The sequence below is a fragment of the Zerene cesonia genome, chromosome 14 (assembly GCF_012273895.1).
Source record: "Zerene cesonia ecotype Mississippi chromosome 14, Zerene_cesonia_1.1, whole genome shotgun sequence".
Taxonomy (NCBI): domain Eukaryota; kingdom Metazoa; phylum Arthropoda; class Insecta; order Lepidoptera; family Pieridae; genus Zerene; species Zerene cesonia.
The window spans coordinates 7,524,294-7,547,103 of NC_052115.1; the positions used below are offsets into that span (position 1 = coordinate 7,524,294).

Consider the following 22,810-nt stretch of genomic DNA (forward strand, 5'->3'; position numbering starts at 1 on the left):
ATGTACGGTTCTTTAGAGGCATCCTATATTTATATCGCGAAATTCGTTCACCTTAGTTACCAAAGCGCTCACGGACCTAACCTTTGACTGTTGGTGAATCTTCATTTCTCTGTGTGAGTGATTACACAAGCACCGATCGATTTTGTCGATACACTAATTATTGTTATCGTCAAACACACAGTGTTTAGTTACATTATTTAATTTCGATTTTTATTTCGATGGCAAATTACGCGTAATGTAATGTCCGGTATGTTGGTCTAGTTTTGTAATCTCGAATAATGAGAGTAGATTTTTTTATTATTTGGTACATTCTAAAACGATGATATTTTGATTTGATGTTATTTTAAGATATATTAGAGAATACACGTAACAAATTCATTATCTGAAATATTTTGCGTTTGGTTTTACGAGGAAAACTGTGCCCACATTTAAAAGAAAATATAAACATATGTAACGGATTTTTATTAATGTTGAGAGTTTCATTTCATTATATTTATCTCACACTAAATAGTATGCGTTTAATCAAAGTTAACATTATTTATTGCTGACTTAGGAGAAATCGCACATTAATCCAGAAGGCTGTGAATGTAACTAGAAGTCTGTGAATGAATCTTTTAAGTCCTTATAATTTTATATTTATTATTTCAAAATGATACATATTATGTCGCTGAGTCGGTGTGTAATCTATAGGATACATTATTATCTACCTGTTCTATAGTTTAGTAAAAAAGTTAAGGCTGCAATTAATATTAAGTAGGCTGGTCAGGCTGTAATGAGTTAAAGTTTAAGTACATGAGATGTTTAGAAATTATAGACTTTTAAACGGATTTTTAACGCTCGCTGTAAAGTGTTCGAAACGTCGGGTTAATAATATAATGATTAAATCGCGTTTGAAATCCATTTAAAAGTCATTTATTTCTAAATGTAAATACTCGCGTAAAATCAAACACAAGAAAATACTACATGAGATGTTATTAACTTTCAACTTAACAAAAATAGCGGTGAGCATATAATGATTGCGTAAAATGTTATATTCCATTCCTCGTTTTTCTACACTCATATACTTCTACGTCTAGAGGATAAATAACCCAATTTATGTCCAGAAAAAGCAGTGGTGGCTCAGTGGTGAGAACCTCGGACTTCAAAATCGATAAGTCGAGGTTCGAGACCGTGGCGAGCGTGCAGGAAATAAATTGATTTTTCAATTTATCTGCACATGTGGATAACATCACCACTGCTTCAAAACGGTGAAGGAAAACATCGTGAGGAAACCGGCATGTCCAAGAATTCAAACTTCGACGACATGTGACATCTGCCAACCCACACTTGGCCAGCGTGGTGGATTATGGCCTGAACCCTCATAGGAGGCCTGTGTCCCAGCAGTGGGAACAATATATGGCTGATGATGATGATTTTTATATAAATAACAGTGTGATTTATACATAGAGTAAAGCTTTGAGGACAGGCATCGTCGCACAAAATTAATGACGTAGAATTCTACCCCTATTTCAATATAAGTTATTCTGGGAACAAAACATTTCGAATCAACGAGCAAAGCCGCGGGCGATATGTAGCTAAAAATCATACCAAGTTCATGCTTGTAATAAGTGCTTATAATAATATACATTCACTAATCGCCCCGAAGGCTCAGTGGTACTAGCATTGCGACAAAGAGGTTCAGAGTTCATGCAATTTTTAAGCGTAGGCTTAAAACACATTGATTCCCGCTTATTTCAAAACAATTGAAGAGTTATGAACTAAGTTATTCTTAGTACTGATAATTGCTTTTGTACAATAATTATCGGGTAAGCGCCGGATAGAAGTCATGGGTTCGATGGATAAAAAAAAACTTTTCTGCAAAGAAGGTCAAAGAAGGTCAACGAGATTTTGAACAGTAAAGCTAGCTAATTACTTTTTTATATTATTATTAATTGCAAACACAAAAAGAATCAAGTTAATCGGTTGATAACCCACGGAGTTATCCAGTAAAACAATCAATAAAAAAATTCAGTTGAATTGAAATCCTTTGTTTTTGATAACGACGACAAAAATGTCTGGTCACCTATATAATTGTCTAACAAATCGATCAGTTAAACATATCTAGAATGGTCTACCATATATCTTCCAGGTATATTCATGTATGATGATAATAAATGTATTCAAGGTTAATCTGAACATTGTAAAGATATTAATATCTTAAAAATTACATTGTAATAATGTAATAATATCTCGCTCACAAAGTAAAGATCTTTTTGAGGTTTTCTGAACTTAATCCAAGAAAGGTTAAATTTGCATATAATTTATATATTTAAACAAATATAAATCTCAAATTCAAGATAACATTACTAGCTTCGTCCGTGTGGTCATCACACTATCACACTAATATTATAAATTAAAAGTTTGTTTCTTTAGATGCTTGTCCGTCAATCACGCTGAAACTACTGAATGGATTTTGATGAAACAGCAGGAAAAAACACAGGGTATGAGCTGACTTGGGTACTTTTTATCCCGATTAAATGCTCCCTTGGAATAAAACAGGAATCTTGATATCCGGGCGGAGCCGGGACAAGCGTCTAGTTATAAATTTTCATAGTACAAATTTTTTCCACTATTTGATCCTCATGGAGACAGAGTTTATCAAAATCATAGTTCTACATGTCAAATTTGAGCCCGTACGGTCTAGTAGTTTGGGCTATGCGTTGATAGATGAATCAGCTTTTCAGATCAGTCTGTTTTCTTTGCGTTTTTTATATTAAGATTGATACATATTAGAAACGTTATTCTCTTTGATTTATTCCCGTTTGAACTTTATTGATCACTGTTTATGGAAGTCTAATTTTACATGTTTAATTCGATTGATGCCTTATTTGGTATTGAACTCATTGCAGTGACACATGCTTGTGTATGCAGATGCGCGCGCGCAGCTTCGCCTGTATTTATGATTTACTGAGAGCACAACGGTCAGATAGGTGTAAAATGTATTTAGTACTAGCTGTTCGCCCTGACTTCGCCCGTGGTATATATCCGAGGTAAAAACTATCTTATAGCACTCGGGTTAATTGTAGCTTTCTTTTGGTGAAAGAAATTTCAAAATAAAATCAGTAGAATAGGAGCCTTTAGGGTGCAGACAAACAAAACTTTTCCACTTTACTACCTATATTAGTAAAGATTTAAATTAATGAAGTTTGTTTAATAATTAATATTTTGTATCGCTGTCGCAATGGGCGTGTCCTGAAACGACAAGTGATTTTTATAAATGGCTAAATAAAACATGGAAAAACATAAATTCAGTACAATATATGTAATTTTTTTATTTAACACCACATCCTTGGTAAACCTTCCTAACATCATACCTAAATGCTTGCGATACGAAAGTGTTTTGTACGTCGTTTTTCACGTCTGTCACACAAGGGAGGGATTTAATTATATGATTTTATTAGTCTGGAGTGATATAGGCTTAATACCGCGGTGAAACAAATCATTCTCATAGGAATCTCCTTTGAAAGCGTCAGCATATTAGAAGTTAGTGCTATTAATGATCCCATTAACGTATGGTTAGCAGTAATCACTGATTTCGGTATATCCAAGTATAAGCCCACTACAATGATTAATCACAAAAACCAATTAACTCCACGCATGCTGCGATGGCTCTTTAAGCCCAGGCTGAGATCGTGAGAAAACTGAAATAAATTCGTAATCGCTTCGACAAGCATAAATATTTCATACTTTATTATCGCATTGTTTGAACAGGTCGTAATGTACGTAACTGTGGCAATTGATTTTGTAGAATCGGGTTATTTCTATAGCGTTTACTGCCCTTATATAGACATATTATGAAAGCAATATTATACTACATCTATACTTAATAGTATAAAGTGAAGAGTTTGTTAGTTTGAATGCGCTAATCTCAAGAACTACTAGACGCATTAAAAAAACCTATCACCGTTGGATATGCACGATCCCCGAGTGTGATAGGCTAATTATGTACCACGGGCGAAGCCGGAGTGCATCGTTGTTATAATATCCTACATTTAAACAAGAAAAGCGCAAAAACAAAAAAGTTTCAATATCTAATGAAACATTAAATAAAGTTAGTACAAGTAAGTATCCAAATAGAAGTTCTCTAAATTGTCGTAATAAAATTAATATACCCAATATTTCAGACAGTTAAATATAGTTAAGGCATAGGCCTTCAATCGTGCAAGATCATAACATAATAGATGCTTTTAACAAGAGTTAAGGTTCGAAATAATTAGACTCCATAATATATTATTCAATAACAATATTATTATAAGATGATCACATAAACGATAAGTATTTAAGTGTAGAGAAGGCAATTTAATATCTTAAGAGCAATTAAAATTTTACGCGTTTAAAACTCATTAGTGAGGCGTTCAGAGTATATTTATACTAATTACCAAAGTTTAAGATATTTAATGTATATCGAGTGCATATTATAATTAAGTTTTAGGGTTCCACACCTCAAAATTATAAACCATTTTTTTTCTTATCAGTGAAAACTCTATCAGAAGAAATTAAGGCATTCATATGAATTTAAAACATAATTATATACTTAAATTAAAATTTCACTTAAAAATACTCCCATAATTAATTATTATATGATAATTAACTGTTTATATAAGAATCGACATAACAAAAAACTTAATCTATCATCTACTAATCATCATCATCTATCTAAAGGCTTACCGGCTTTATTTGTAAGTGAAACGAACATCATCATCATAATCACATATGTTCCCACTGCAAGTTCCCACGCTGGGACACAGGCAGGTTTTTATTGTGGGAGTCGAGCACGCTTCGGCACGAATTGGGCCAGCTCGCACCGGGGAAGTACCACACCCCCACAGAAAACCGGCGTGAAATAGTGGCATGCCACTGTGTTTCGTACGGTGAGTGGGGGAGCCGGAGGCCCGTTTCCTTTTCCTCACCCGTCCCAGTCCATTCCTTCTTTCCAGTCGTTAATCCATTCCTTTTCCCTTATCCCAAAAAAGCGGGCAGCGCATTCGCAGAGGCCCAATCTTTGCGAATGTTCATGGGCGGTGGTGATCGCTTACCATCAGGCGAACCACCAGCTCAGTTGCCCGCTATGACATAAAAAAAAAAAAATAAAAGAAAGGCCTCCTGTGAGGGTTCAGATCCTCGTCCACTGGTCAAGTGTGGATTGTTAATAATATATATAGATAGGGGATAATTTTAAAACAATTGTTTATATTCAAGAAATGGAATTTAGTAGCAATTTTATTAATTTACTAGCTGCGCCCCGCGATGTTACCCGCGTAAGTCCGTACCCTGGAGAAATATCGGGATAAAAAGTTTACATCAATAAATATTTCATAATATTTATTAATGTAAACTTAAAAGACATTAAATGCATTGCATAAAAAAGTATGTGGAACTAGAGAAGATCCCCGTCTGATTACATAAAGCATTTTATTTTAAGAATACAAACAAATGTCTTGTCTTGGTACGGAAGTTGGCAGAGTATATAAAGATTTTTAAAAAGTTGATTTTAGGGGCTCAATTGTCTAGAACTCTATCTAAAAACTATCAGGAACTAAAAAACTATGGTACAAGCTAACGTAAATCCAATTTTCTAATCATCCTATCAGCCTACATATAAGTTCCCACTGCTGGGACACAGGCCTCCTATGAGGGTTCAAGCCATAATCCACCACGTTGGCCAAGTGCGGGTTGACAGATGTCACATGTCGTCGAAGTTTTGATTCTTGGACATGCCGGTTTCCTCACGATGTTTTCCTTCACCGTTCTAAGCAGTGGTGATGTTATCCACACGTGCAGATAAATTGAAAAATCAATTCCTGCACGCTCACGCTCGCCCGGTCTCGAACCCCGACTTATCGATTTTGAAGTCCGAGGTTCTCACCACTGAGAAGGTGGTGGGTCTCACTGCTGAAAGGTGATCTGCTAAATTTAGACACTATGTAGTGACCCGATCCCTGTAAATGTCCATGTGCGGTGGTTGCTTATGATCAGCGAACCGCCAGCTCAATTGCCCGCTATTGCATAAAAAATAATACCAATATTGAGTTTAATTTTAAGCAAATGTCACTGACATTGACCCCTCAATACAAAACGTTATTATATATTACAAGACGTTTAAAGATTGACGTACCCTACACATCAGGTCGAATCGCCCACGAGTTCGTGAATTATCAAATTATAATGAAATTTCTTCGTGACCCCAGCGTTATTAATCAGGATCGCAATCATTGATTGAATTTTGACATTTATTCTTTGTTGGGATAGAGGTTATTTTTATGTGGGGTTGATTTTGAGAATTTATTTAAATGTTAAACTATAAATTGATATTTATTAAATTCCAGCTAAACTGACCATACTGAAACCAAAGAATTAACAATTTATATATTTATCGGTAGATAATATATTTATCAAATAATATAATATCCTACTAATATCATAAATGCGAAAGTTTGTGAGGATGCATGTATGTGTATGCATGTTTGTTACTCTTTCATGCAAAAACTGCTGAACCGATTGCAATGACAACTGGAATAACATATAGGCAACTTTAATTTTTAGTTTTATAGCATTGAAATGCTTTATAAATGAGAAATTTTGAAAGAATAGAAAAAAATTGTTCGAATCCCGCCTCGTGATCAAATTTTTTCTGTTCTTTCAAAATTTCTCATTTATAAAGTATTTCAATGCTTAAATTTAATTTTTAGTTTTATAGCTTTGAAAATTTCTTATTTCAATGCTATAAAAATAAAAATTAAATTTAACGAAGGCCGCGTTCCATCGATACAATATTGTAATCATTGAAATAATGTTTCGTGTTGGTTGTGATGGTTCTTAATCATCTCAATAGATGGCGTGGAGTGTCCCATTAGGTACATAAAACCAAAAGAGTAGAAGAAATTAGCGGGATCGTGGGTGGCCGAGAGGCATTGCTTTGCACGGTTTGGCAAAAAACGCAGGTTGGAATCCCGCCTCGTGATCAGATTTTTTCTATTCTTTCAAAATTTCTCATATAGGCAACTTTTTATCCCGATATTCCTACGTGATACGGAATTATGCGGGTGAAAGCGCGGGGCGCAGCTAGTACTGTCATAAAGTTGTTTCAAGATAAAACTTTTATTTCGCACAACCAGAGGTTCCTGTTTAAAATATAACAGTAGTACAATCATCTATTCATCATCAGCACATATATGTTCCCACTGCAGGGATGTAGGCCTCATATCAGGGGTTTCAGGCCATAATCCAAGTGGCCATAATCCAAGGAAGTGAATGAATCGCTGGCCAAGTGCGGATTGGTAGGTCACATGCCATCGAACACTTGATTCTTCGACATGCCTATTTACTCGATGTTTTCACCGTAAAGTGCTGATGTTATGTAAATAATAAAAAACAAATGAGCCGCTGCTACGCCATCTCATCATAATTACAAAAAAAAACATATAGATTTTTATACCCATCTCATACTTGATCTTCAGGCATTTATTATGATTATATTTCAGCTAGCTTCCGTGATCGGTCGTAATCACAAATGACGTCACAAGTCAATAGTGTGTACAAAATTTTACATAACTAGTTGTGCACCGCGGTTTCTACTGTAAGCTAAGCCAATATAGTTCTGGAAATAGTTTTAATACATAAAATCATCCAGCGTTTGACTGTGTGCTTTATTATTTTCATACCATTCGGTGTGGTTTACCCGTTTACACGTAAATAGATACACAAAAAAAAATAACATTTATGATATTACTTGCCATCCGCAATTATGCATCTAGTATACACATACGTCTTCCTCTTGATTCACTCTACTATTATTCTACACTCTGTAATTTGAAAAAAAGGCATTATTTTCCACAAAAAAGTTCACCATCGTCCCAAAAAGGAGGTATCTGCTCTTAATTCTAAAATAGGACCCATCGATTTCATATCAAACACATAATCACTTGCAACGGATGAAGACCCAATAATCTGTCCCAGAACCAAAACTAAATACAAAGCATACATCGGGACAGACAGAGGGAATCGATTGCTTAATGCTATTTGATTAAAGACAGCAAATCTACCAAACCCATGACCTTCTGTTAAACCATACCACCATAACATAGGCGTATGGGATCACGCAACAAATCATCTGTAACTGCTATAAAAACTATAATTGAATCCGTAATAAATTACTCAGTAGTAAACCATAAAAGTGCCCTTGACCTTCCAGTTTCATATCAACTACTTTTATTTATATACTTTTATTTATATTTAATATCAACTAATTTTATTTATAAGAATACTAGCTGCGCCCCGCGGTTTCACCCGCGAAATCCGTATCCCGTGGGAATATCGGGATAAAAAGTTGCCTGTATGTCATTCCAGTTGTCCAGCTGTCTGCGTACCAAATTTCATCGCAATCGGTTTAGTTGTTTTTGCGTGAAAGAGCAACAAATACACACACATCCTTACAAACTTTCACTCATTTTCATTTTCAATCAAAATATTAGTAGGATAGTAGGACTAGTAGGATTGATGGAAAACTTAAAAAAAAAAACTTTTTTTTTCACCTAGACGAGTCATGAGGTAACAACCACAAAAAACAATCGAATTGATAACCTCCTCCTTTTTTTGAAGTCAGTTGTAAATAACAAATAAAGCCAGTAATGCTTTTGCCCCCGCACTCTCAAATAACTGTATTATTACACGGAAATACCACTGGTCTTGTTCTTACAAGGGATTTGAGTTTCATTCAGTTCATAATTTATTACGATACTGCTTTAGTGTGATGCTTTAAAACAATTCCATTATTTTTATGTTTATAATAAGTTGCCGTTGTCTTACTAATATCCTGTTGGCAGTTGGAGAGTTCATTCTGGGAAAAGTATAAAACATTTTTATTTTAATTTCACAGAACTATTACAGTCGTGTTACAAATAAATAACATTTCCCGTTATTTCTCAACGAACGACTTCTTTTTTATATAATCCGACGTTCTTAAACGGGAAAGAGGTTCTTAATTCGACTCGACTTATTTTATTGATTTTAATACTAGATAACTTCGTGGGTTTTCAACCGAGTGCCGTTATTATTTTTTTGCTTCAAAGGAAATTGTTGCTTGGAGTGCAATCCAAAGGCATCTCTCCTCTAAGAACTTTGATTAGCATTTTGTAGAAAACAGTAATTTTTAATTTGCACTAGCTGCGCCCCGCGGTTTCACCCGCGTAAATCCGTAACCCGTAGGAATATCGGGATAAAAAGTTGCCTATATGTTATTCCAGTTGTCCATCTGTCTACGTACCATATTTCACTACAATCGGTTGAGCAGTTTTTGCGTGAAAGAGCAACAAACACTCACACATCCTTACAAACTTTCGCATTTACAATATTAGTAGGATTTAATAAGATTCATTACTCAAATGCTATTTTTAACAAACACCTTAACCACCAAATTATCAGATCACACGGGCGACGTCAAAAAAGAATCACCAAAATTGGTTCATCCGGTTGAAAGTTCTAAGGTAAACAGACAAAAATAATACAGTGTAATTAATAACCTTTTTAAACTCTGTTGATAAACTAAGGACTTATAAATGTAACCTTTGAGATAGTTTAAAGCAAGAATTAGCATAAAAAAGACTGCAATCATAATCAAATCAAAATGCAATACGTAAATGAATGTTTTTCAAAAAGCTATTGTAAAAACATTACAGAAGCCTGTATTGGTATTTACCAGCTACCATTGTCAATTATTATGTTGATTATATGTGATTTTAAAATATAACAATAAACTTGAAGGCATGAGTGCTCATTCCAAATATAATAAATGGGAAATGAACAGTAAACGCATTATTTTTGTATTACATCTTAAATATACTTAAAAATGACCTTCGCAAAATATAACGATGTATTTCGTGGAAATAAGTATCTTATTGAGTATATAGATCTATGGTATGCAGAATCTTATAATTTAAAATTAATATAAAATTTAAAGGTGACTGACTGACTCATTGACATGGTGATCTATCAACGCACAGCCCAAGCCACTGGACGGATCGGGATGAAATTTGGCATGCAGATAGATGTAATGACACAGGCATCCGCTAAGAAAGGATTGTGATATATTCTGCTCCCAAGGGGATAAAATAGGGAATGAAAGTTTGTGCCCTGAAAATTTATAAGGACGGGAAGGAAAAAGGAGGAAGCTGCGGGCAACAGCTAGTCGTACATGTGAATGCAGTAGGTGTGAACCACGGATTTGAGGAAAATTTCATACAAACTGGTGGACCTATTTGGGAATTGTGTTAGCAGTTAGACAGTCTTTAGGGGTGGCCGGGGCACGGAAGTGTCTACTCCCAAATCTTAAGGGTGCTGGGGATGCCGGCTGTACGCTTGCTTAATTGCTCCATGGCCATGCGACGTCCATTTTAGTAGACACCCAGAGCTCCCGTGCCCGTGGCCCGTGGCCCCTGGCCCGTGGGTTATCGCACTCAGGGTAATGAGGGTGTTGGGGTAGTGCGTGATGCCCGGAAAAACATACAGCATTAATATGTCTTTAATTTGTGTTATTTTAAATGAATATACTTACAGTGTCGTCAATCAAAAAATTGAGGATTTAAATGTGATTTTTGTGTTTAATTTTAACCGGTTACATTTTACGGTTTAGTAAATATATCCTATTTGTTTTATGAATATAATGGGAAAACGGTATTGCACCCTAAAATAATAAATAAGAAGAAACGAATATACCACGTTTACATTAAATTCTTTAAAAAAATATTTTAATACGTATGCCTGAATAAGTAAGAAACATAATATGCAATTAAACACAACGCTATTATGAGACTAAGGAAATACTTTTTTTACAATATAATTATCACAATAATATAATAAATGTTAATGTTTGTTTGTTTGTTTGGATGTTTGTCCGTCAATCACACTGAAACTACTGAATGGATTTTGATGAAACATCAGGGAGAAACAGACAGGATATAGCTTAATTGGGTGATAGGACACTTTTATCCCGATGCTCCCTTGGGATAAAACAGGAATCCGAATGATATCCGGGCGGAGCTGGGACAAATGTCTAGTTAACAATATGGATATACATTTTTATACTAGACGTAGTAGCTATTTGCCATAGTTCTTATAGACTTTGATCTGTCTTCTAAGAGACTTCCAAAATCGTAAATCTATTCCAATTCATTTTTTGGAAGTTGGTACTACAATTATTATTCCTGTACATCATCTGAGCAAACGGACTGCTTAATAACATGTACTGGCACTTAACGAGTCGTTAAATTTTAAGGATTATAAATGAGTAGCTTTTAACCGCGACTTTTTTCTATGTTACTAGCTGCGCCCCGCGGTTTCACCCGCGTAAGTCCGTATCCCGTAGGAATATCGGGATAAAAAATAGATGTTGGCCGATTCTCAGACCTACCCAATATGCTTACCAAATTTCAGAGGAATCGGTCAAGCCGTTTCGGAGGAGTATGGCAACGAAAACTGTGACACGAGAATTTTATATATATAGATTATAAACCTTTCTCTTGAAGTACTCTTTCTATGAAAAAACCCCATCAAAATCTGGTAATTTTTAAGATCAAATCATACAGACTGCGGAATGCGACTTTGTTTTATACTATGTAGTGATATTGTAACTTGTGATACAGTACGAATATTAATCTCGTATTAATTACGAAAACATTCCGACAAATTAATTAACGAACGGCGAGCAATCATGATTCATGCGTGAACATTTCTTTATTGTTATACCCCGCAAATTATTTATATCTCCATAGTTGTAACGACTGTGATGGATGAAGTTTATCAAGGTGAAGTGTATTGTGTGAATTACTACATATTCTATTATGGTTTTGCCAATAGAAGTTTGGTGAAGGAAAACAAAAATTGATTTGTTAGCTTTGATTTGTTTTATTTTTGGGAGAGGTGTTACTAGTATCTCAATAAGAAATAATGGACAAGATTTACTAATATATTTGAAAGAACAAATGAAACAAATAGTTATATTTATTTACAAAATAATTTATTATTTATCGTCATCCCAAAATTTATTACATAATATCACGTCATATCTATACAATATTAAATAAAACTATTCGGGTAATGGCACTCAGTAATGATACCCTGTAAAGTCGAAGCTGGGCGGTTTCCTGTTCGTTTCAAATTTCTCTGGACCTGTGAAAATCTGACTTGGTTGTTGTTGCCTGTTGATGGTTTGTTGGGGGTTAAGCTTCTGGGAATTTTGATTGAATTGAGCGTTACCCCTGCAGCAAGCACTGCCTAAAATTGAGGAGCCAAGGGGTAGAGAGAAAGGTTTTTGCCCTGAAATTCCTGCAATCAGATTCCCCTCGGGTTTTGAGATGGCTCCGTTTTGTGGTAAAGATGATGATGTTTGTTGAATTGTGCTTTGAAATGGTGAGGCAGCGAATGCATTTCCATCTTGGTCTCCTGAACCTTCTTCATTGCTTTCAGATGAAGAAGTGGAGGGAAGAGATTGTTCTGGCTTGTTGTATTGATATATTTCACTGTCATAAGTGTTTGCTGGTGTAGTTTCTTCGGAAATGGATGTAGTCTGTCCAATACCTTGAGGTTTGTTGGTCTGTTGTGAAGAAAACTGTTGGGTTGAAGCAATAGCTTGCGCAAATGAAACGTGTTGTGAATTGCCTTGTTCACCAGAAAATTGAGTATTTTGGTTGAATGGGAAAGCAGTTGGTAATGGTTGATTGCTAATAGATGAAGTTTGGGAACTTGGTCCAAATGATGAAATGGAGGCTTGAGTTAATCCGTTAATGGGACTTTGGAATGTATTAGTGTTCTGTCCAGTCACGGATAACATAGATGGTATTGTTGGTTTTGCAAAGACATTAATAGGTTGGCCGGTAAATTCAGGACGCTGCGTTATTTTGTTCAACTGATTCGATTGAGAAGAGAATTGCTGATGATTAAAAGGTTTAGATGGTCTGTCATAATAATATGAACCATCAGGTCCTTGGGGCTGCGTGTATTGATATTGATTTATAGGCAGAGTTTGCAAGAACGATGGAGAGGTTGGCCGTGTCTGTTGGAATGCATTTTGAATAGGTTGCTGGTTTGCTTGTTCAAAAGGCTTTTGGAAAGACGGCACTTGAGCGTCGTACGAGATTTGAGGTTGAGTGTAATGATTATAGTTTTGCCCTTGCGTACTCGGTTCAAATGTGGCGTCGGTAGGAAGTGTTTGTGCAAACAAATTTGTTGTAGGTTTATTAACGCTTTCCACATTCTCCGACTCCGTGTTTTGCCCATCAGAGGGTAAAGTCGTGAATGCAGTTTCTGTCTCTGTCGGTGTATACTGATTGTTAGTCGTTGTCTGTGAGAATGAAGCGTCAGTTGGACGAACTTGGATAGAAGATATTTGGATATTTTCATTTGCAATAATAGGTTTCTGGAACGGTTGAGATATTTGTACAAATGCGCCATTTGGTCCTTTGTTGTAATTCAAAGTTACAACGTTTGATGTTAATGACGTGTCAGTGGGCTTCGGTTGTGAAGCTGGTTTATTATAATTATATATTTCTCCTTCATACGTGTTTGATGGTTGATTCGTGAATGTATTTTCGTGCTGGGGCATTAGACTCTGCGCTCCGGTTTCTTGCGAAGAAGGTACTTGACTCATAGAATGAGTTTGGAAGGAATTGTCTGTTGATGGAACTGAATTAGTCGTTAACCGCTCATCATCGGTAGTAGTTGACGGGATCATTTCAAATGGAGTTGTCAATTCTTTAGAAGGCTGGTTTGTTGGGACGATTGTTTGTTGTTGATTAAATGAATTGGAAAATTGTTGTTGCGAAGAAACATCATTAGTTGAATGAGATATGGTTGTAGGTGACGAATTATCTGAAGTTGATGATAAATGAGAACCTCCAAAAGCATTGAAAGCCCCTTGATTAATTTGAACTTTATTCAAATTTGATTGAGGTTTTTGTTCAACTGTTTCTGTCTGTGAACTAGAACTGTGTGAAATATTGTCAGTAATTGACGTATCGTATGAACTTGGCCTTGACGATGAAATAATTAGACTTTGGTCTTGATTTTGCAAACTTTGTTGTGAAAGTGGAATACTTGTTGTTAGCTTGTTTGAATCCTGGTTGCTCTCAGTGTTGTATGAAGGCTTAGCTTCATCTAGGGTTTCTTGTTGGACAAATTGTTGCTTTGGTGGTAAGTATTCATTTGAGAAAGAGCCTTGAGAAGGTACGTTCTGCTGGAAAAGGCCTTGAGAAGGTGTATTCTGTTGGAAAGAGCCTTGAGATGGTATGTTCTGCTGGAAAGAGCCTTGAGAAGGTATGCTCTGCTGGAAAGAACCTTGAGAAGGTTTGTCCTGCGGGAAAGAGCCTTGAGAAGGTGTGTTCTGCTGGAAAAAGCCTTGAGATGGAATGTTCTGCTGGAAAGAGCCTTGAGAAGGTATGCTTTGCTGGAAAGAACTTGCCTGTTGACTTCCAGTATTCAATGAGTTTTGATTGAAGCTTTGAGTTGGTTTCACTTCATGAAAGTCACCTGCGTTGCTAGGTGACAGTGGTTTACTCTGCGCATTGGATTCAGTAAATCTCGATGGAATGCTTTGCGAAATTTGAATATTGCCAATCGGTTGTCGCATATCCTTATTAGCGCTGATGAACCCAAATTGCCCATTATTGTTCGGTCTTAAAGCTTCATTGTTCTGATTAATGAAGCCGCCACTTATTTGAACGCTAGATCCAGGTCGGTTCGCAAATTTATTTGATTGACTATCATTATCGCCGATGCTGTCTGTGTAATCTCCGCCTGTATTGTACTTCTTAGCGTCGTACGAGCCTGTAAATGGAAAACGAAAGTTGGTCGATAATTTGTCAACGCCTCCAACTACTATTTATCAGGCGGTTTCATTCACCGAAGCCCACAATGGGATTAAACTAATTTGTCCTGCCGCGGTTTTGTATGAAATTGTGAACTCTTAAATGTATTTCGACAATTTATAACAATTTCCCAACTATTTCACATTTAGAATTCAAGTACATATAATTGACGCTAAATCAGTTTGTGTTATTTTAAAATAGTCTAAGTAAGGTATATGAAAAATAAATGATATCTTTCATTTTAGTATGGTATCGTTACCTGTTCATAATTATTTTTGAATCATTTATATTTATGTCCCCTAGTTATAAATATATTATACATTGTATAGTTTAATAAGCAAATACTGTTATTAATGGTTTTAATTTCGTGTATCCAAGTGGAAATAATAGGAAAGATATTTAAAAGTCTCTCAGATTGGCAAAGAAGTATCGATTTACGATAATACGAATATTTTATCATTTAATTAGTTACATTGATGGCATTAAAGTGAATAACAAGGTCAATATAACGCCTTTCACTCAATATTTTTATCGTCATACATACATACTGCAAATGACGTCTCGACATCTTAAATTATTTACTTATATGTTCAATTCCTTTTTTATTTTTAAGCTGTTTTCAACGCATATTCTTTGATAAACAATACAGTTAATTTATTGAATAGTTTGTCTATATGTGAAATTATTTCCTGGTTGTGATTTCTTAAAATGTTGTTAATACGAACATAATGACTATTCTAACAACATTAATAAAATAGTTTTAATTATAAGGAAAGTTTTTTTAATTGTTCAAAACTATCTCATAAATTGCGGCTTTCCTTAGAATGTCTCAGATCCACAGATAGTCTTATATACCAAAAGAATCTAGACAAAGCTAGATAAAAATAATTAGAAAGTAACTCTAGTCAATATCTAAATTGTAATCTTTTAGACGATCCAATAAAAAATAACGATGTTACATCAATAAACTCAATACAGTTACGTTTCAAATAACAGAACAATCTAACCAGAGAAACGAATTTATCATCAAAATCAAAATTCCGATTGCATCAATAGTATAATAAATATCGGAAGCTAATTCTGCGTATACATCAAGGCAATGAAGATCAAGGAATCCTCTCCGTTAATGCATGCGTATTAGATACGCCGCGATTGGAAACCAATAAACGTACGCTAATAGTATCGAATGTGTGGAGGCTAACGCTGAGTACCGTTCGGCCTTCGTTAATTAAGTGTGTACTCAGCCTTAATAAAATCGATCATATCTGAGGTCAAAAACCTTAAGCGCCATTAAGAGATATGGAGAATCGGTTAAATAGTATTGAATTTAACAAATAGCCGCAACAGTTGTGGTCTCAAAATTGAATAACTGGTTTATTTTTGTTTCGCATACTTTCATACTTTTTTTGGTCAACTTTGTCATTGTTGCTTTTAAACATGGGCCTTTTGTATTCTTTTAACTTATAATGAATGCAATATGTTTTAACTCGTATCTTATTACAAGTGTGATTAATTTGTTCTTCTTTATCTCGATCTGTACGCGGTTCGTAATAAAACATTCTATAATTTGAAAAAAAATATATACATATGTACTATTTTTGTTACCAAAAAGGTTTACTATTTTAGGTAATTATTTCAACTATTCTTAAAATTTATTTATGTGATTTTTGTCTCCAAAAAGGTTGATTACATATTAGATTAATATTTACACGATTTCTAAAATTTATTTAGGCGATTTCGTTGTAGTAAATTAACTATTAAAGTTATTTTATCTATTGTGACTGTTAACATATGACGAAATGGTATGTTCAAATAAATTTCGGTCGAATGTTAGAAATAAGTTTAATACTATCAGAGAATTCATTTTAGTTAATATTCTATCGGACATTTTATTATGTACACGAATTGTTGTGACTGGTGCTGTAATAATTATGTAATCATTTTTTTTTTTGGGTTTGTGTTTTTTCGAATATGATTAATTCAATATTTCTGAATAATATAAATTAAGTATTTACGAGAATGAATTTCCACAAGATTCTAATTAAAATGGATCGATAAAATGAACTCATTCAAAATAATAATAAAGAAGAGACGCAGAGAAGCAGCCTAAACTGTACCTAAGCCTACTATAAATAAAATATAAAATCATTCTCACCATCATCAATAACTCCAGCCGCCTCATCCTTTGCATTTTGCTCCAGCGCCTTCAAAATCTCCACCGGTATTGGTGGTGGTGTTGGCAAATGCGCCCCTTGAGGTTGGTACCCATTCTTGTCTGCTGTATACGTCACAGAGTACACCTGGCCATCGTCACCCGTATACGAATATCCACCCATAGCTTGAACTCCATTTATTGCCACTCCATCTTCACTAGCACTAATACCATTATCCGTTTCGTATACATAGCTATACGATTCGGGTTTCAGATTATTTTCTGCTCTCACTGTGTTAGCCAGCCTATCGCGGCTGGCGTGTAGTCTTTCTGGCCTTGAAAAGCCAATAAAACCTTGTGGGAGGAAGCTGGGGCCTCCTTGGAGGTGTTTATCCCTGAATGCAGCATCTCCTACTTTGGAGTCTTTTGATCCGTAGGTAACTCTAGGTGCACTTAGACCAGATTGGACAGGATTCGAAGCTCTGGTACCAAGAGCGGCGTCAACTACGACACCTTGGTGATCGTTTACATAGCTGCCGATAGGAAAGTCTCCGGGAACTTGATTATTAGTTCTAGAAACTGGTGTTTGGAGTATGTCTGCAGTGCCTCCAGCCGTGTTCGCGTTTGCTGGAGGTGGAAGATAAGAACGATCCAATTTCGCAGCGCTACACACCGCTATTAAAGCGGTCAGGACAATCTGAAAAAAAAATGAAATTAAGTCGAGGAACAATAATTTTAAGGTTTTTTTTTTAACTGCAAACATGATGCAATGAAAATGCATGAATTAAATATATTAAACAAAGTCTAGATCCTTATTAGATACAATTTATTCCACACGACAAGATCATCTTAACGTCAAACTCAATAGTTTTGTAAATTTTTAAAACATTTTTCAACCGTTTATATATCTCTAGATTTATAGATCCCAATTAAATCACAGCTAAAACACGACATTAAAAAAACCAGGACATTACCGCTTTCATCTTCCCGAATGGATAGTTCTACAATGATGGGGTATCACACACTGATGCCTTTAAACCCGACTTTTGCTTTTTATACCGAAACAAAACACATCTAAAAAACGTGCTTACAACTTTTCACCAACGCAACTTTGCGGCTTGATTTAACCAAAATAGATTTATGCTGTCCTTGTTACTATGCTGATAAGGTTTAAAATTGATTGATGGTGATTTTATAAATTTTTCGATAACGTAGCACGATGCACGCATAGATCCCAAGTTCAAGTATCAACAAAAATGCGACTTATACACGATTTAATTGTAAAAGAATCAGTTTATTTCAATAATGAAGATCGGCTGTTGATGGGTGTCGTGAAATGTTACACTAATGGGTTAACTACTGGATATCGTGTCAAGGAATTTGTTCAAATGATTATTAAAGTTATATTGTTGTACAAATATTCATAGGCTCAAAGATAATTTAACGGTATCATATTTTGTTGCTTCCTTCATTTATCTTAAGCATTTACTAAATCCAGTACGTAGTAGTTTTTTTCTTGAGACAAACAATTGCGATGATATATAATGAATATAGTGTCCTACAAATATAACTGTATCATAATTATTACAAAAATACTGACCCACCTACAAATTGTTACAAATAGACCTAATTTAAATTAAGCACTGGCAGGGAGCTTTCACATAAAAAAAAGAATCTTAAAATTCGATTTTCGAACATGAAATGTTCTTAAATTAAAAATAAAATTAATCAGGATAATACAAAGTTCACCAGGTCAATTACAAAGCTAGACAAAATCTATCATAATCAAGAGGCATATCATCCGTGTCAGATCAATATTTTAATAATCTTAACAAGGTGCTATCCGAGGCCTTCTTGTTTTTAAAACTGCATGACTCAAATTGCTATACACGTACGAAGTCTTTTGAACGCTCAATTAAAATTTAATGAAAAATATAACAAGACGCAATATGTGCTGTCAAAAAATTCTAGAAATTTCTTTTAGTTATTCGAAATATCAAAGTACTCCAAGTTTTTCAAAGTATTATCCGCTATCTTTTTCTTACATGCTTTCTCCAATTGGTGCTGTTGTTTGGAAATAATTGTGATTTATTTTTCTTTAAATTGATTTATAAGGATACTACTTAAAACATATTATGAATCATTCTTCCTAAACATAATCTGTATCTCTAATTCTTTTATTATAAGATATTATAATGCTTCTTGCTCATCGCCCGGGGGGTTGACATATCGTCTTAAAAAAGTATTATTTCCAGTGTGAAAAATCCTTAAAACTTCATGGTAAACCCCCACATCTAATATGATTTTAAGTGGAGTTCTATAAAATGTGATTTTTTATGTTTGAATTATTAAATTGCGTACAACAATTATTTATTAAATAATAAGTTTTCATCATAGATTGTTAAAAAATATGTATAGTCGACGTAAATGGACATGTTTGAAAGCAAGTTTTGATTTTTTCTTATTCTTTTTAACTTTAAAGTAACCGTTATCATGCAAAAGATTCAAGGATAAAATATTTAAAGGTTCACATTCGTGTTGGGAATTCCCTTTTCTTTTAATGTGTTTGTGACAAAAATTATTTAATAAAGTATTTACGCACTGTACAGTTATAACGACCGAATATGTAGTTAAAAGAAAATATGTTTTTAGTGCTTTTGTCCGATTGTCTATAGTAAAATTTCTTTATCTATCTATATCAATATCACGAAACAAAATGAAATTAATTTTAACTTTAACCTACATTTGCTACAGCACTCTACTCTGCTACAAATTATATCTAGACTAGCTGCGCCCCGCGGTTTCACTCGCGTAAGTCCGTATCCCGTAGAATATCGGGATAAAAAGATGCCTATATGTTATTCCAGTTGTCCAGCTGTCTATGTACCAAATTTCATGGCAATTGGTTGAGTAGTTTTTACGTGAAAGAGTAACAAACATCCATACATCCATACAAACTTTCGCATTTATAATATTAATAGGATATCTACTGCAAGCACGTTGCCATACAACACAGGGATCTTATTAAACTGGTTAATAACTTTTGACAGAGATGCGGCAGACTTTTTAACTAGCCTATATACATGATTCAATACTTGGAATCCCCATATCTTTTACCTTGATGGTTCCCGGATGCGAAGGCACCGACGCAAGTGTCCCGTAATTAGCTCGCACTTGAATGCATGTTGTCTTGACATTTCAATGACGCATGCTCTTAACCGACATTCCAAAATACGTGGTTCTCAATTTGTCGATTTTTTTTTATACCAGTCGAGCGCAAGCGTATGGGTGCTTATTGACGTTTTATCGCATTTTAAATGGTTTGCGGATTGAAACAAAACACTTTTTTAGTAGGTGGTTTTTTCTGCAATTTTTTTTTGTAAATTCTAATAAAGTGTAGGTTTTAAATTGCACCACACTTTCAAATTAACTGTACAATGGTAATTTTAATACTTATTTTTTACGTATATTAATTAAATACGCATTTATGAAAATACAAACAAAATTACACATAGGTTATTATAACAGGAGATATCAAGATTCCTTCACTTTAGTCTGGATCTGTGGCTTATAAATATTATAAATTACTGCGACAATCAATTCCGGGATACGACTTATTCTGTGACCTTTCTTGGATCTTAAACTATCCCTGTACTAAATTTCATCCAATTCAGTTCGGTCGGTTAGACGTAAAGAACAGGCAAACAGAGACAAAGTTACTACCGCATTTATAATATTAGTAGGGATTCTTATCCTGCCAACTTATCAAATTATCTTGTCTACAACATACGCCATAAAAAATCATATGATATCAACACTGGTAGTTAATTTTTACACAATTACGTGTATTCAGAGTTATAAATAAATAATGCCTTAATCACATGCCTTGATTAAATCTGACAAGCGTTAAATTCGACATTATCGTTCCTAGTCGTAAAGATGATTGCAATTCCGTAGTAAATCCTAAATACTCTATTGTTATTGTTACGTCATGATTGAAATAATCCTCCTAATATCATAAACGCGAAAGCTTGTAAGTATGGATGGTTGTTTGTTACTCTGACACGCGAAAACAGCTTATCGTATCTGTTAGAAATTTGGTACAGAGATAGATAAATGTATGGATTTGCAGATAGACTTTTTACCCGGGTACTACGCGAGCGACGCCGCAGGTTGCTAGGCGAGTATAAAATTGATCCTACTAATATTATAAATGCGAAAGTTTGTAAGGATGTGTGTGCGTTTGTTGCATGTGTGGGTTTTCTTTAACGAGCACAAGGAAATAAATAAAAAAAAAATTGAAAACTTCATTTTGTCTCTACTTAAATTAACAGATAAAAGTTAGTATGTTTTATGTAACCAGGCCCCCACTCCTCACTTCATTGGGCACACTCAATACATTTTTTTATTGGAAGAAAAAAAAAAGAAATAGAAAGGAGTACAGATACCTAAAAAAGAAATAGACCACGCACTTAACAGAAAGCATGCAATTCATTTCACAATTGAGACCTATCGAATATAGATACACTAGCTGCGCTCCGCGTTTTCACCCGCGTAAGTCCGTGTTCCGTAGGAATATCGGAATAAAAAGTTGCCTATATGTTATTCCAGTTGTCCAGCTGTCTACGTACCAAATTTCATTGCAATCGGTTGAGTAGTTTTTGCGTGAAAGAGCAAAAAACATACACACACATCCTTACAAACTTTCGCATTTATAATATTACTAGGATAGAATGCTTTGGCACCGTACCTACTAGTAATAAATAAAAATAAGACAGGTTTATCTATTTCCAAACTGAGAAAAGGTTCATTTAGCAGATAGAATCATAAAATAAACTTGTAAAGTAAAATCGAGGAATAATAACAATATGCATGCATATGTTATGCACTTCAATTTATTTATTTTAATTCATCTGTTTAATAAAACCTTTTCTTACAAATAAGCTTATCTTATGAGCAAAGCCGGGTTAAAAACTTGTCATAAACAGCCTTTTTAATAATGTCGAGTGAGTCAAATCAGGAGACCTATTACTTCTCCATAAAGATACAAACTTATGAGTATGTTATACATGTTTTATATTAAAAACTTATTGAGATAGTAATTTAAAGTTTTGTATTTTTAATATCCGCATTCTTAAGGTATTTAGCGAGCTTTAAAGGTGTAATTCCAATGTATGAAATAATAAAAAAATGTTTTATAAAAGGAGAACAGAAGAAGGTTATTGGCCTTCTGCATTCTTCTGGTTTTAATCAGTCATAGTCGGCAAAGGAGTTGGTTGGTCACTTGATGGTAAGCGCTACCACCGCCTATAAACATTTGAAGGGGCGACTTTACGGCGGCGAAAGGATAAAGAAAGGATTGATGAGGGGAATAAAGGATAGGACTGGGAAGAGTAAGGAAATGCCTCAAACTCCCCATACAACGACTGAAACACGGCAGCATTCACATGATACTATTTCATGTCTATGTGCTTATGGGATGAGGCATCTTCCCCGGAGCGAGCTGGCCCAATACGTGACAGAGCATGCTCGACTCCCACATTAAATTCACAATATAATACATAAAAGCAATTGTATTGTTCTTGTTAATATCAAAATAATATAATATAGGCTACTGCAAGTCATCCATCCACATTTTCATTCAAAGTCCAGTGTTTGATATAGGCTTCCTCCAAAATGTGCCGTAATTCGTTGTTTTTACATTAAACCACACGACCATTCGGTATACTCTTATAGCAGCCCCTGTTGCAACGAAGCCATGAAA

General features: G+C 34.7%; 1 protein-coding gene across 1 annotated transcript; it reads right to left on the bottom strand.

Annotated features, from left to right (window-relative positions):
- Positions 1-12,086: 12,086 nt before the first annotated feature.
- Positions 12,087-18,090, bottom strand: LOC119832058. Its single transcript, XM_038355655.1, has 3 exons — positions 18,021-18,090; positions 17,050-17,743; positions 12,087-14,853 (listed from the first exon to the last, which is right to left on the bottom strand). The coding sequence occupies exons 1-3, from the start codon at positions 18,027-18,029 to the stop codon at positions 12,137-12,139; spliced, it is 3,420 nt and encodes a 1,139-aa protein (XP_038211583.1). The 5' UTR covers positions 18,030-18,090; the 3' UTR covers positions 12,087-12,136.
- Positions 18,091-22,810: the final 4,720 nt, after the last annotated feature.